The sequence below is a fragment of the Xiphophorus hellerii genome, chromosome 16 (genome assembly GCF_003331165.1).
Source record: "Xiphophorus hellerii strain 12219 chromosome 16, Xiphophorus_hellerii-4.1, whole genome shotgun sequence".
Classification (NCBI taxonomy): domain Eukaryota; kingdom Metazoa; phylum Chordata; class Actinopteri; order Cyprinodontiformes; family Poeciliidae; genus Xiphophorus; species Xiphophorus hellerii.
Window position 1 is genome coordinate 9238592 of NC_045687.1, and position 16099 is coordinate 9254690.

Below are 16099 nucleotides of genomic sequence, written 5' to 3' on the forward strand. Positions count from 1 at the left end.
GATAAACAAATACAAGCAAACATACCTGAGCAAAAGGGGTGACAATCATGTCTTCGGCGTGCCTGGCAGAAAAAAAGGGGAGTAGAGAATGAGATGAATGTGAGTTTGGGTCGCTGTGGGGCTCAGTGTTAATGTTTGTGCATAGGTACAGCTTATAGAATATATATGTATGCATATTTTTTTTATTTAACTTTTAATTCAACACATATATCATATATTGAAACATTACACAAAATTAAGTGTGGGCCTGTTAAAAAGTGTATCAATGTACTGTGAAGTATGTGCAATGAATATTTTATCGGAGCTCTTTTTGCGTGAATCACTGCATCAGTGTGTGATCAGCCTGTGGCTTTGCTGAAGTATTAAGGAAGCCCAAGTGGCACTGATGGTGTCCTTCCACTCATCTGTATTTTTGGGTGAGGTGTCTCTTGCCTTCTTCTTGTCAAAACAGTACAGGTTCTCTGTGTGGTTTAAGTCAGACCCAAATTGCTGGCCAATCGAAAAGAGTGATATCATGTCTACTGAGGCAGATATTGGTATTTTTGGTTGTGTGTTGCTGGAAAATGATATTAGAGAGTATTTCTTGTCAGCAAATGGATGCATGGGATGCTCTAAAACTTCCTGGTACACTGTGCTGATGTTGGATTTGATAAAACATAATGGACCATAATGGTTCATTATGTTTTATGTTGATAAAACATAATGAACATCATGGCATGGCTCCGTAAATCGATTATGGAAAATTCCCACTGGACCTTTAACCACTTGGATTCTGTGCCTCTTCACGCCTCATTCAGAATTTTGGTTTCCAAAAGAAAATGAAAATCGACTTTCATTTTAAGGGAGGAATTTGAACCATTCTATAGCAATCCAGTTCCTTTTCGTTTTAGTACAGCTGATGTGCTTCTTATAGTTTCTTTGATCCAATAGCTTAATGCAGGGGAAATGACAGCTGCGGCAAATGTCCTCTGTGGTGGCTCTAGCCACAGTCTGCCTTGTGAATCTTTCTTCTTGAAGGAGCTTTGCTGCAAAATCCTGGTATCGTATCTTTTATTTCCACACTTTTTCCTTCCACACATCTTTCTTTAGCAATGACCATTTGTAGGTAAGTTTCCTTTTGGAGGGACAACTGTCCAGTCAGCAGTCTTTCCCATGATTATATAGTTCATAATATAACATAAAATAACATAAATTTGCAGAGAAACTGAATTTAAGCTTTTCTTTAGCAGTAAGCCCTGCTTGAAACACTCCTTAATTTGCGATAGTTTTTGGACAAAAAAAAAAGAGCAAAATAATTATAATTTTCTGGTTAATTTAATGTTTGGAAAGTTAAAACAGTTGTTGTGTTGTATGAGATCATTTCAAACTACCGTTTGTGTGTACATATACACCCAGGAATGGTTTTGCCCTTACCCCTCACTGTTGATGGAGGAGTTGCGGGACATGGTTTTGGGAGATGTGTCGTAGTCTGAGTCCGAGCGGTACAGGAAGGACTCTCTCCGCTGGCTCTGGGGGAAAGAAGGGTGAAGCACCAACCCAGGACTCGCCTGCGAATCCATGGGACTGCGGCCTGGTGATGGGCCATTTTCTGAATCGAAGCTGATGGAAGAAAAGAAGGAAAAGTTAGTTTTACATCTGATGTAAATAAGAATAATAATAAAAGTTGTGGTTTTGCAACCACTTTTTATCTCTCAGCGATAGTAAATAGTGTTTGGGGAACCCTGAATGCCCATGCAGCAACACTGCAGCCGGCAGTGTTTGTCGTCTTCTTAGAGGGAATATTACAGGCAGGAGATGAGACCTGAGATATCATTGCGAGTCTGCACTAACGTGGAATTGGCAGATTGCCACAGGGCTGCTCTGACAATTACACATTACTGACAAGTCATTTTTCAGTAGGAATCACGTTAGTCAGCAAACCGAGCAATAATAACTGCCATTTCTCTGTAGCTGGAGCTGTTTCTAGGAGGATGTGAATGATTGGGAGTTTGATGAGGGTAGAGATCTGTTTCAGAGGTCTGAGGATAAAGTGAATGATTGAGAATACTTGCACAAATTCAAGGTTCTCTGTGGAACCTTTGACCTTCTGTCTTCCTCTGACTGGAATGCCAGTTTGTTTATCCCAAGTATGCATGAGTGGATCCACATGAATGCATTGTGGATGACGTATTCTAGCGTCTAATCCATGACAACATGCTATTCCACAAAAGAGTTCTGCATTGAATTTTAATAGAAGCTCTCCTCAGTGTTTGGAACAAGAAAAACATCAGTTCCAGAGAATACAAAACATTTAGAGCTTTCAAAGGCAGTTCTTTCTTCCTCTTTTAGTTTGGGAGCAAAAAGATAGCGACCGTGCCCAATTACAGTAAAGCTCAAATGCAAGAGGAACTCCACACTTTTTCAATTACGTGTCTCTTTTACCCTGAAACCAGGCCTCAGCAGAATCCCTCAGACCATTTTTCTTTTCAGAAATCAAAAGATTGGATCTTGCAGCTCTGAAATAAACTCGGTGTCCACAGAGCAGCACAGCATAGATTGAAATCACTTTATCTGACAGAATGTATAACATTTCTTTTTCTGCATATAGAATTCAACATAAGCTAAAACAAATTTGTTACAGTCACTTTTATTTTGTCTCAATGTTGTACGGACAAAGGTTAACACTTCGTTGTGTTGCTGGGCTGCTTCCACATTCCTTTTATAAGAGTGAAACTAATCTACTCACTTCACCTAAATGTGTGGAGCTTTTAAAGCAAATAAGGCCTTGAGCGCCTCTCAGTTTGATTTCTAAAAACAGAGCTTGATATTTTTAGAATTCATACTTGTAAATTGGCCAATTAGGAGCCACTCCTTCCCCCTACAGGGCTCCATAAACGTGGTAACAGATCAAGTTATCATTAAACAACTTTTCCCCTGTAATGAAAAACACATCAAAAGTGTCTGCCGGGGGAAGCTCTCTAAGCTACATAAGCTAATCCTCCTTTTTATTTGTTTCTGTCTGAAGTCTGAGAGTATTTTTTTTAATCAGACTTAAGCATTCTGAATTAAAAATTAAATCTAAAATATTCACATTGCACTGCTGTTTGCATAATTTCGAGCCAAACTAAAGCAGAAGATCACAAAGATCAGCGAACCTATCACCTACTTTCATGTAAAATAAATAAATAAGTAATAATAATTTTGAAAAAAAAACTGGGGCACATTAAATATAAGTGCCTTGGTGAACTGTACCTGCATATACAATGAGACGAGCGTCTGCGCTCCTGAATGCTGCGGTTCAGTTTCAAGCGACGAAACAGAGCGGACCCCGCATGTCCGCGTGATTGATCATCTGGCGACACAGGTGAGGTGAGGATTGAGGGGGCATGAGGTGGACCCTCGGGACTCTCCCACAACCGCAGCTGTCGCATGAGCTTCCTCTGACTCATCTCTGCCAGCTCTGGCCCTGCCGGGGCTGACCATCTAAAGAAAACTCCCCCAACCCTCCACTTACAACGGGCTGTCTCACTCCCTGTATGGCTGCCTCTCTCCCACGCATCCACTTTTTCACTGCGCACACGCGTATCAGGCAGACATGACTGCAGCACCAGTTGTACGTGCTGCAAACCGTCCTCAGTCCACAGCCGGATTCAACAATAAGGGCCAATCCTCCCCTCAGTCATTTTCTGCCATGCGTGTAGTACCGGAGGAGGCAAAGTTCATCAACATGCATATCCCTTCTCTGTGATCCTCAGGCCCAGTAAATTTGGATCTCTGCGTCTCACATCCACAGTTTTGCTCCCAGTTTTTTCCTTAATCCTTTTCCTGTGCAGGTTGTTTTAAGGTCCAAAGGAGAGGAGATTTTGATATTTCACACCAGAGCAACTCACTGACTCCCAGCACTCCTGTATACTGGAACCGGACCTTCTTCCTATGAATTATCCAGTCTGCTGCGGGTTTTCATCCTCAAAACTCCCCAAACGCTCCAAAAACAACCTGAGATAATGTGTTCATTTTCTGAACAAGCCAGCCCTTTTTGCCCTCTCTTGTGTTTTAGTTTCTCTCCTCCCCCCACTGCCCTATCGCAAAGCATGTGCTCTGACTATGCTTATCTCACAGCTGACAGTTCCTCTGCAGCAACAGGAAGGCTGATCAGTGAGAAAAACAGACCACAGGCGCTAGAACAGAGAAGCATGCGAAGCCTGTGTAACGAGGATTTGAAGTGAATATACAAACAACCTAAAAGGAGGGGTGGGGGGAAATTCAGGGGGAAAATGGGTTGACTCATACCCCAGTGTAAATGTTTACATGCCCCGCCAAAGAGCGTGCAAGGTTTGTCCCCAAAACATTTTTTGTATTTTGACATGAACAGCCTTGTTCACCTAAGGCATTTTATTTGGCCTGTAGATGAGAACAGACTGTCTGGCTCCTAAATGTTCTCAATTTGCAGCATTTAGACCTGGAAATAGCATTCACCACAAGTAATGTACCGATTATATCGTAGCCATAAGTGGTTAAAACTCTCAAGCTGGGACTAATGAACTCATACAGTGCTGTGAAAAGTGTTTGAAAGAATGCAACATACATGCAGTTTTCATATCACTCGTGTTTGGGGAAAAGCAGTCATGTTCCTGTGTAGGCTACAGGTTAGCATTGAGTCTAACGGCTGGGTGGGCCGACTGCAAGAACTGCCATCATGTTTTTGCTTTAGAGAAACAGAATGAGCCTTCGACATTACTGTGGAGGAGTTTTGATTCGATCCACTTTGCAAGATTGTCTTAATTTTGCAACAGTGGAGGATTGTCAAGCCGGAACAACCTTTTCAAGGTCACAGCAAACTCTTCATTTGAGGTTTATTTTCGCTTCTCAGACATTCAACTGCTGACTTGCGCTGGATTGATGACCAACAGGCCGAAAGCTGTTGATCAGCCTCAGAAATAGCTGGGCTACCCCTTTTAGACTGAAAGATGTCAGAAAATTTTGTCTTTTATATTTGTTATGATCATATTATATTTTAACCATTTCTGACCTACTTTATGTTATCAGACAGGTTCTAAAGTTTAAGTCATTTCTTGATTCTTACAGCTGTTAATTAGCTGTGGTTCGGAAAAACTTACTAATAAGCATGTAAATTACTGCTAAGTAATTATTTAATGGAGTGAGAAATAATGTTTTTACATAGAGATTGATTAGTTTGGATAGTTTTTTTCTCCTTTATTAAACGAAATCATGATCTGAAAATAGTTTTTGTTCCTAAGAAAGTAATCATGGGCTGATATGACAACAATTTCTGATGATCTGAAACATTTCGGTGTGAGAATAACAGAAAATACTTTTTCAGAGCTCTGTATATTGCGCTGTATACCACCTCCCCCCCAAAAAATTCTTAAAAGAACCCAAACATTTTGCTTCAACGGTACTAAAAAAAAGGTTACAGCTGCTACATGTGAGGTTTTACTTCCTGCTCACTTTCAGTACAGCCTCTTGAGATGTAATTTATTGCTTTCATAAAAGCAGGCATTGATTAATACCTCTGTAGCAACCTGATTAACCCCAGAAGCCGGTAGGATGGCATTTTGAAACAACATGTTGGGGAATGAGGCAATTTCCTCTGAGAACAAAAAAGTGGCAGGTTGCGCAAGAAATAATGGGTAAGTTTAGTGTAGAAATGATTCACGCTTCTGAAGAATATTTCCAACTCAGCACACTGTAGTTACTTTCTGACAATTAAACCTTTTTATGTGAAGTTACAGATTAGTTGTTAGAAATATAAGACATTTTCATGTAGGTTTAGAGGTTAGTAGTGTTCCAAAAAGATTTAAGTCCAATAGAAAAGTCAATTTAAACTCTTCCTGGCATCTAATTACCGTCCATCATGGAGGAAAACTCCATCCAAACATCACTCTTATTTTGTTTTTGGTTGCAGCGCTAACCTTTTGCTTTGTGTTTAGAATACAGATAAGACATTTTAAAGTGTGCCCGTGTTTGCTTTTTCTGTTGTTGTTGTTTTTTTTTGTAGCTGCTCACATCTTCATATACTCTGCACAAACCACATGAGAGCACAAATGAGATGTCTTGTGAGAAACCTTTCTCCAGCAAAAAAAAAAGAAAAATAAAAAATAAAACCTGCTGCATGAATTCTACCTCTCAGCAAGCATCTTAAAGCGTGAGCACAGTAAGAAACACAGTGAAGATAAGATGCCTTGTCAAGCTGTTCCTCCTCTCCTCCTGCCTTGCACATTCAAGAGTTTACCCTTTCTTTTTAGTCTTTTTTCTCTTAGTGAGGGTAACTACCGTTTGCTTATATGACACACTGGGGATTGATGATAGAGCTCGTCTTGGAAAGTCACACACAAAAAGGGCCTTACACAAAGTCTGATTGAACAATGTCTTTCAATGACAGACTAAAAAATGTCAAGAATTCTGATTCACTTGACAGTTACTATTGTAATCTCTGGAGAGCTGATGAAGAGACAATTATTCTATCTGCTGCTAAATACAGAGTCCCCGCTCAATGTTAACTCATGAAACCTCTGAAAGTGACTCATCCACACCCCTGTATGCACACACACACACAGAAATACTGTAGCAAAAACACTCCTCACTGTTTCTCATATAGGTGCACCCACAACTCTTCAGCTTTAATGCATGAACTCACATACACAGTGCTTTGCAGAAGAATTTTTCTCTTTCCTTTTTTTTTTTTTTGAGGTTTTCAACATTTTGTCAAATCTACAGATGTCAAATAAATCTAGAAAAAGGAAAAAAGTAATAAAGAAGCCCATTTTGCAGAGTTTTTGTCCAATTGCTTTGTGATGAAGCAGTGGCGGTTTCTGATATGGACCACATGGGCAGCTGCTCAGAGAGGCATGAGCACCAGATAATAAAAAACTGCTTATCTGTCAGTTGTCCCCAGAACAAGTGTACTAGCAATTTTTTGCATGTCTCATCAATGGAAGTTGTGCGGAGAAGGCATCTCCTATTTTCTGCTGAATATAAGAAAAAAATAGAGTATGTTGCATGCTTTTTGCAGGATTCCACTGCATTGTGGTTTGATCTAAGTCATCCTTTGTAACTCCGGCAGTTAGTCTATGGCAGACAGGGACTTTTTGGTTGCAACCCCTAATCTCTAAAACAGTGCATTCAGTGATCTGTTGCATTGTTTACAATTTGTTTGAATAGTACTCTTGAGAAATTTTCTTTGTTTTAAAATATTCTTTATAAAACACTAAAGTAAAACATGATTTAACAGATTCTTCCACCTGAACTTTTAAGCTTCTCTCGAGTCGCTATGGGCCTCTTGGGTGTTTCTTTGATTACTGCTCCTCTTGTCAAGAACTTTTTATGTTTTTTTGGAAACAAATGTTGAAAACCATGTATCGTTTTACTTTTGCCTCACATCCACTAGTTTTTGTTTGTGTATTACACGCAATTTCAACAAAATGGATCGTAGTTTGTGGTTATTACAAAAGTAAGCATACAAAAGTTGGCGAATGCCTTTGCAAGGAGCATGCACTCCCCATTCGCTGGCTTCATCATGTGAGTGTATCGCTGTGGACAATCATATGATAATCAGAGGTTTCAGAGGGACTGGGGATTTGTGCCAATAGACTGACTCCTTGTGGAAGATAACAAACTGTCTCCGTCTGGTTGCAGAGGAACACATTAAAGCTGCCGTCTCCCATGTTGCCATGCTACCTGAAAGGCATCTCTGACGCACGCCAGAGACAGCTTTGTGATAATGGATAATATGGCTTCTTTTGCATGACTGAGAAACGCAGCCGCTGACTCGGAAAATGTAAAGTTCATTTGCCGTGCGTGCTCCAACGGTGTTACATCACGGCGCATTATATCTTGGCTGAGGGTGCGTTCTGTGCAGGTTAGAATTTGGTGTGATTATTAAATTACCCCCGTGCGTCTTCTCACACAGAGTTCTTGTATGCAGAATAAGCCGGGAAAAATTGGACTGTGCAGCAGCAGCGGCGGCAGCAGCAACAGCAGCAACAGCAGCGGCGGCTCATTTAGTCTCCTCTCAGCACACATTTCTGCAACAAAAGACGGAGCCTGATTTTATGTCATTAATACAGCAGGCTTCAAAGGGCTTTGGAGCCCTGAGTCAATACAGCGATTAGTTTAATTAAACTATTAAGTCTATATGAGAGTGTAGAGCAGATTTACATACATCCCCTCCACTGACCCTCTCTTGCCATTGATTATTCATTAACTACCATCACTGAAAAGCCCCTGGCGAGGGCAGGGCTGCCAGATCAGCTAATTCCCAACAGTCTGGCTGGTGTCAGCTCCTCTATCTCTGCCTCTCACTGTTCCCTGCTAATGATCAGGTTCCTCTGAAGGGATGAGCCAGTCCTCATTCATTTAAACTACATATAAGAAAGAAATGAATAAGTTCTGGTCTCCCCCCCCCGCCACCCCTCACCAGCCTTCATTCTTCTCAGTTCACTAAGTCAATGATTAACCTGCCTGAGTCCATCCCGTGGTCTTTCCCCACAGGACATACACACATAATCCATAGTCTCAGTGCAGAATGACAGTTGTTTCCTTCCCCTGCTTCCCACACTGCCAAGCAAGCACAGATGCTTATTTCCACGTGCAATTTCAGCCCCCACCCACCCATGAGCGGTGCCTCACCCTGGCATTTAGCACCTGGCTGATTGCTACCACTGTGGGGGAGGCAGTGAGGGCAGGAGGACAGGGAAGAGGAGGGAGGACTTGCAAATTGGGAAAGTGCGCTCCTTTTATAGGTTGACCATATAATCACGGTCAACCTGTACTCTGTTGCCAAGCTCGAGTCATCCTCACGACTTTTAAGTACATTAGCATTTTTAAAAAAAAAATCATTATTATGAAGCACTCTCAGCCAGGGGAACGATTCAGGGCACCACTCCAGCAACGGACACATCTCAAATGACACGTCCAGATCGGGCTCACCATGTCCACTTGCCTCAGCTTGCCCTTTGTGCTTCTTGGGCACACACAGGAGACGCAGCCACGCTCGAGCCTGCTTACAATTTAATGCCGACATTTACAGTAGGATGCACAAGGAGCAGGCGCTCTGAGGGGAATGCTGGCGCCTCTCCGCATGAGTAAAGAGAGGGGCATCTGGCCACTAAAGCCACACGGAGAGTGGAGGAAATAATCCTTTGACATGCATGGGGAAAAGGAAAAACACAGGACAAAAGAGCGGAAGTAAACAGTCGGAGGGAGTCCCGGGAAGACTGCTAATGAGACTTTGATAAGTTGGTCAGCAGCTGCTCTAAAATCCCAGAATTTATTGGAATCTATTAATATTTTATCATCTTTCAAGAAATCTCTTGCTCCGAAAAATAAAATAAAAAAAACCATCTCTTAATAACCATGAATTTGACTCTTGTGGCTTATTTTGCTCCTGTTGCTGAATGCTCATTATGATAATCAAGCTATTGCATTAAGATCCTTTTAGCAATTCTTCCCAGCACACGGTTGCATGAATGAGACTGGGTGGACAAAAAGCACAAAAATCCACTTTTGTCTTATCAGTCAACAGAATATTTGTCTCATCAGTCAACAGAATATTTTCCCTTAAGTCTTCATTAATATGTTTTTGGCAAATGTAAGAATAGACTCTGTGTTCTTTTTGTTCAGTAATGATTTCCCCATCTGAGCTCTCCCTTGGATGCCGTTTTGTTGAGTCTCTTTCTTGTTGTAGAATCATGAAAAGTGGTGTTATCTGAGGAGGGTGAAGCTTGCAGTTCTGTAGTTTGTTTGTTTTTTTACCTCCTGGATGAGTTGTTGATGTTCTCTTATAGTAATTGTGGTTGGCACACCTCTCCTGGGAAGGTTTACCTCTGTTTCCAGGTTTTCTCCATACGTGCATAATGTTAAACTCTTTGAAACTCGAGGGTTCGGAATCAGTTTCATCCTTTTTCCAAATACTTCTCTGTGAGCATTGTGTGGAAGAGAGAAAGACTCTTCCTTCACCCAGTTGGATGAAAAGCGCCAGTCTTTGATGAGTCACACGTACTTTCTCAGATAATAAATGAAAACGATGCTAACCCTGATGAAAATTCACATCCACTTCAGCCCCGGCCCCCACGCTCCCCAATGTCGCAAAGAGATCCACCTACTGGAAAACTAGACTGTGTGAACAATCTAATCTTAAAGAAAAGAAAACCTCAAAGATGAATGAACTTGCAGATGTTTATTCCGCTCTTGTCTGATAATGTAGTTAATGTAAACAAGTCAGTGTTTTCCCAGCGTCACAGCCCTGACCTGATTCCACCCTCCCTTGTGTGTGCCCCCCCCCCCTAGTTGTCCCACCCATGGCCTCTCCCACTCGTCCAGCCCCTCGCTGTGCTCCGTCCAGATCACAGAGCGACAGATTACAGCAGATTATCCTGCCCACAGGATAACCAACCTAGCTTTCGGCCTGCCAAACAGAGCCGGGCACAGACTGTGAAAGTGCAAAACACATGCCTTTCAGGAAGAGCACGGAGGGATTGGCTGCTATCATACACCTGGCAAATGCCACAGGAAAGGGATTTAGTTCATGAGATACACCGGACGGGGTAATGAGCCTTGATTCTGCATAGCAGCAGGACCTGCACACACTGAAAGCACAGCAATGCCTCTTTAAAGAGCATGGTAATAAATAAATTCCACCAGGATTCCTGGTGGCTCACTCACATTGCTTTTAGCAATGTGTTTTTACTCACTCAAGGAATCTGGGCCTAGCTGGGGTTTTTTTGTCTTCTACTCTGTCTTCCTCAAAACCCACCGGAGGCGTCCGTCACTTCACATCACCAGGAGTTCAGATCTCTGAACTCCTGGAAGCTTTCAGGAGTCTCTCCTCGGGTGCAGACCGACATGCTCTGTCAATGCCTGCTTCACAGGCTGCTCAACTTTCAGCTCTGTTGAGTTGTACCATGGTGACACGACCTACTCTGTGACTCAAAGGTGATGAGTGTTAACATGTAAACGAAAACAATGAAGTCCAAAAAATGTAGATGATTTATTTCCATTCCGGTGTTTTGCTAGGGTTATTTGTGCAGGAACTACAAGGTTTCTAGGCATAATAATTTGGAGCTTTTAAGGATTTATCAAAGTCTTCTTTTTTCAAAGGTGGAATGATTATACAACAAACAACTTCTATGAGTTTTAAAACTGTGATTAGATGTACAAGGTTTTGGTTATGCAAATGCATTCCTTTTATTGACTTTGACAAGCTTCTGGGATAAATCTGGATGGATATTTAACTATTTCTCATTACAAACAGTGCAGCTCATTTCACTCGACTGGTTTGCTGGAACAGCTCAGAAATGCACAATAAAGCTGCAGTCGTGACTTAGGGGAAATCATTTTGGAAGCTTAATGTTAGTCTGTTTTACCCATCTGTAAACAACTTTTATATATGTTTGGGCATATCAGAACCCCCAATATGTCCAAGCTTTAATCAGCCCAACTGTTGATTTGAGGTGAATTTAATGAGCTTCATTACCCCACCCAATTTGTGCAATGCACCAGTTCCTCTGCAACTCACTTTTCATCCTGTTTCTGGTTTAGTGGCTAGAAACATGGAATGCAACATTTGTAGCCCACGTCTAATATCAATCTCTGTGTGTTGGCTCTTCTAGAATGGATTTCTTTTAACAATTATCTCAAGGCTACGGGTTCTCCCTGTTCCTTTGGAACATTTTTCAACCACACATCTTGCTTCCATTTTATTTTCTGCTATTATGCTATGATACAGAACTCTGTGAACAACCAAATTCTTCAGCAATGACCTTTTGTAACTTACCCTCCTTGCAGAGGGTGTCAGTGACTGTCTTCTGGACATTTGTCAAGTCAGCACTCCTCCCTATGATTGTGCAGAGTACTGACCCAGAGTGAGAAATTGTTTAAAGGATCAGGAAACCTTTGGAGGTGTTTTGAGTTAATAAGCTGATTAGGCTATGACACCATGAGTTTCCAATAATGACATTTTTCAAAGTAGTTTAGTTTTCTGGGATACAGAATTTTGGGCTTTCATTTTCTATAAGCTATAATCGTCAAAATTACAGAACAAAATGCCTTGGAATATACCACTATATGTGTGACGATTCCATATGATATAAGAGTCTCACTTTTTAAGATAAGTGGCAAGAAATATTTTACTATTTTACAACTTTTATTCATTCTATTTTTTTAGATGTACCTACGTGTCTGTATGTCTCTCTCTCTCTGTATATATATATATATATATATATATAGTATATTGACAAGACTTTATTGAAAACTGACATACATTATAATAGACTTCACCAGTAGGGCACATTCGAGATTAAATTTCAGTTCTTACATAACGAGCATAAAAATAATTTGTGGTGGAGGATTGATGACTGCTTACACAACACGTACAAACTTATTAAGTCGCATCTGTTTACATAACAGGAAGTGAAAACTGATTGGGCTTCTTGAGAGAGTGTCGCATTTCTCACTGGAATATTTTAACAACCTCCGGAGTTTAGTTCCCAGTGGTATGGGTAAAAGAGACGGCCAGTATGACTGCTGGTGTTCCAGCATCTTCCAGTTATATAAGGGTGAGCCTTAGTGATTTCCAAATACTGTAATGTCCTTGAAGTTTGGGTCAGATAGTTGAAACTTGGACCCAATTATGTATTTTAACAGGGCCCCACTAACGCCCTAATACTTGACGACATTGGGAATTCGGTTATTAAACTTAAAGATCAACTCTGCACAGAAAACTAACCAATTTAAATAAACTCTGCCAAAATGAGTGGTCAAATATCCAGCTAAAGTTTGTTGAGGAAAATGCTAATGAGATGTGCAACTGACCAAGTGAAGTCTGTGTGTGTAATTATAATCCACGATAATCTTAGGCTTATTTCATGCTCCTAATGAGTGTATGTAAACTCACAGCAAGTGTAGGAAGTGTTTTAAGACGTCAAAGTAGCCATCATGCAATATTTTGGTCATAAATCCTCGCTATGCTGAGCTTGAAAAGCAGTCATCCTCGCTCATCACTCATCACGTGGCCTCTTTGCCTCCAGGCTGTCATCGGGAAATAAAACACATGTTCAATTAGGCTGAGGTCAGAGGAGTCGCTTCAGGTGTCAGCGCAGTTTAACTGTTTAGAAATCAAACAATTTCCGCCTCAGTCTGAGCATCAAAGATTGTTTCAATGCAACCTCCTAAAATTGGGGGGCCCTCCTTTTTTCTTTTCAAGGAACACTGAGCATTCTGAGGTCTCTCTAAAAACCCTCAAAGCTGGAATCTACCTCTTTAAAAATTCACCGCCTGTACTCCCTGCCAGCTATTTTGCTGTTGTCTGCTGCATATATTATACAGTGGGGGGCAACAGGGTCGGCCTAGATTGACAGAATGGTTATTTCCTTTCTCTGTCTCTCTCTTTTTATATATGGGTCTGTCCTCTATTCGTGTTTTTCTCCTTCTCTCTCTTTTCTCACTGGTTTCTCTCAAAAAATGATTCATTACAGCTTAGTAAAAGTACAAGCAGCAGCAGCAGAAACACTTTTTTTCCTATTCCCAAGTCACTCTTCAAATATTTTTATTACTCCACTGAGATCTGCAGCCTTCTATATGTAAATGTAACCCTCCCCACCCTGCGATCCCAGAGGTTGTTGAGTGTGAAATGTAAGTATTTTAGAGTCGTGACTCCCAAACCCCAGTTTTTGTTTTTTTTTCTTAACCAGTGTTCCAGTTTCAAAATAGCAGGGTAAGAGAACCAGTAGAGCAAGTCGTATAATGGGCATTGTTCCACCTTGCTGGTTGGTTTTAGTTACACACGCTGCACTTTATTTCTCCTCCACTTGAGACGGAAGCTGAGCTAAACAGATGGATCAACTGAACCATCCGCAGAAATGACAGATGGAGAGATGTAATCAATAGGTGCTCTGTTTGGTTTCCTGCTACTCACTTCCAGATAAATTAGGAGCGAAGAGACAAAAACTCTTCAAGGGGGAGAGCAACCGTGCTATAACAGCGAGAGCAATCTTATCATATTGATTCACTTTTGATGCTTAATGGAGTTTCTCTGCGAGGAAATGCAAGCAGTGGGAGGTTTTATGGAAGGAAGCAACACGGATCAGAAAGATTAAAGGAGGTGCAATGAACTAGATTTTAATTGAAGTGACCAGATTTCTTAAAAAGTCAAGGGGTGTGCTGACAAACTCCAATTAGTGCAACGCTGTGATGTTGAGGCGATGAGGACAGACACGAGCAGTAGGGAAGTGCGGGGAGCGGGGAAAGCACGGGCATCTCAGCCAGAATCCATAAACCTGGCTCGCCGTGCATTTGCCCCACCAGTCCTCCCCAACCAGCCCACACGAGGGGCAGTATTTTTAGCACATCACCCGTAACTGACTCTCTGCAGGCTGGAGCTGCTGGTCTTTTTATTTTATTCCAGATGGGAGAGAGAGGAAGAAAAAGAAAAGAAAGAGAGAGGTGTGAGTCATCGGGAGCTACCTTTATGTCACTGTGGCACTGTTCCTTCCTCTCCACCATCAGACTGTGAATTTAATCCTGTTTTCACTTAGTCTGCTATCTATCTATCTATGAAAATGTATTTTCTCTCTTATGGATTTCTTGATCATGTTTCAGATAATTAGAAAATAATATTCAAATACAAAAAGTAATTTTCAGATATTAACTTGATTTTTTTTTTTTTTTTTTTGAGGAGGAAACCCTCTTTAATCCAATCTGCACCAATACGAGAAAGTAAAAGCCTAAAACTCTTTGCCTTAGCTGACAATGAGTCTTTCATATTTACGTGAAGGAATGTTGCCCCTCTCTTCTGTGTGTGAATTGCTTTGATTCAGCCCCATTTGAGAGCTGTTAAACACGATGGGCCTTTTTTAAGGTCATCCCACAGCATCTCAGTAGGATTTAAATCCGGACCATGCCAAATCGCTCTCAATCACTCTCCTGCTGCATAATGCAAGTGCAGATGAGCTTAAGCCGACCTTCAGGGTTTTCTGGAAGAGATCTGAATTCCTGGTTCTACCAGTTACAGCAGGTCATCCAGTTTCAAACCATCAACATTATTGCCAACACGTTTGACTGAAATAATGTAACTGGACACGCACTATCCAAGAAGTTCTACTCTTGTCTCATCAGTCTACAGAGCTTCATATGTTGCATTGGTTTCCATATGATCTCCTAGATGAGACCTGTAGGTAGGTTGGCATCTTTGTTCTGGTACCAATTTTCAATATTTTTTTGATTTGTGGATAATGATTCTCACTTGCTGGACTTTTGATCTATTTTTCTTTTGTTTCTGATTTCTTTAGACCTGGGCATGATTTGTTGTTTCTTTTAGATCCATTTAAGTTATTTTTTTTTTTATTCTACGGATCTAATCAGACTTGGATGAGGCTTGTGCAATCACATTCATACACAGGTTACTTTGGATACCTGTTAGTTTACCCATGTCTGAGACAAATATTTTGTCTGATGACCTGGAAAGACTAAAACTGTAAAATGTGAAAACAAAGTCCTTTTTTTTTTGTGGGGGGTGGTTTGGAAGCGTAAACTCTGTTTTGAATTTCATGAGACAAAAATTTCCATATCATTTCTACAATTTCACATTCTGTCATATTGAATTCAATCTAGATATGAACTGCAGCCTAATAAGCAGCCCTGGCATCCCATTCATCATAGTCGTTTCTCCAGAACAAAGGCGATTTGCTGAATATTACCCCCGAATGATAGATAATTACGGATATAATGTGATGCAAAAATAAATGCAGGGCGCGGTGCAGCCGAGCGTGAAAGTGCTCAAGGTCGATTTGAACACATGTGATGTGGACCATTTAGCTTCACGCTCTGAATCGTACCGTAACGCGTTGATGTTGTGCCTGAACACAAGGCTGAGCAATTTCTTCCTGCTTATCTGTTTTGCACATTGTTCCTTATTTTAGGTGTTCAACATCTTGCTGTGAGCTTCTTCTTTTCCTTTTTTAAGCATTAAATATAAAGTCACACCTCCCTCTTTTTTGGACACTTTGAGGGTACCTCTGACAGAGATGAGCTGAGAGGACAACACTGACAGCTTTACACTTTTAAAGTTGACTTGCCAGCATGTTAGCCGCTTTCCTGTCCACTA

General features: G+C 41.1%; 1 protein-coding gene across 2 annotated transcripts in view; it reads right to left on the reverse strand.

Moving 5' to 3' along the window:
* Window positions 1-16099, reverse strand: part of pde4a (phosphodiesterase 4A, cAMP-specific) — a 46154-nt gene that overhangs the window by 15950 nt on the left and 14105 nt on the right. Inside the window, exons 1-3 of one of the 2 annotated variants that reach the window (XM_032587585.1) lie at window positions 3232-4032; window positions 1414-1599; window positions 26-62 (exon numbers count right to left, since the gene is read on the reverse strand). In XM_032587585.1, coding sequence (XP_032443476.1) covers window positions 26-62; window positions 1414-1599; window positions 3232-3428 — 420 coding nt within the window. In that variant the 5' untranslated portion in view covers window positions 3429-4032. Of the gene's footprint in view, window positions 1-25; window positions 63-1413; window positions 1600-3231; window positions 4033-16099 lie in introns of those variants that run through there. The other variant, XM_032587584.1, reaches the window with a different exon arrangement.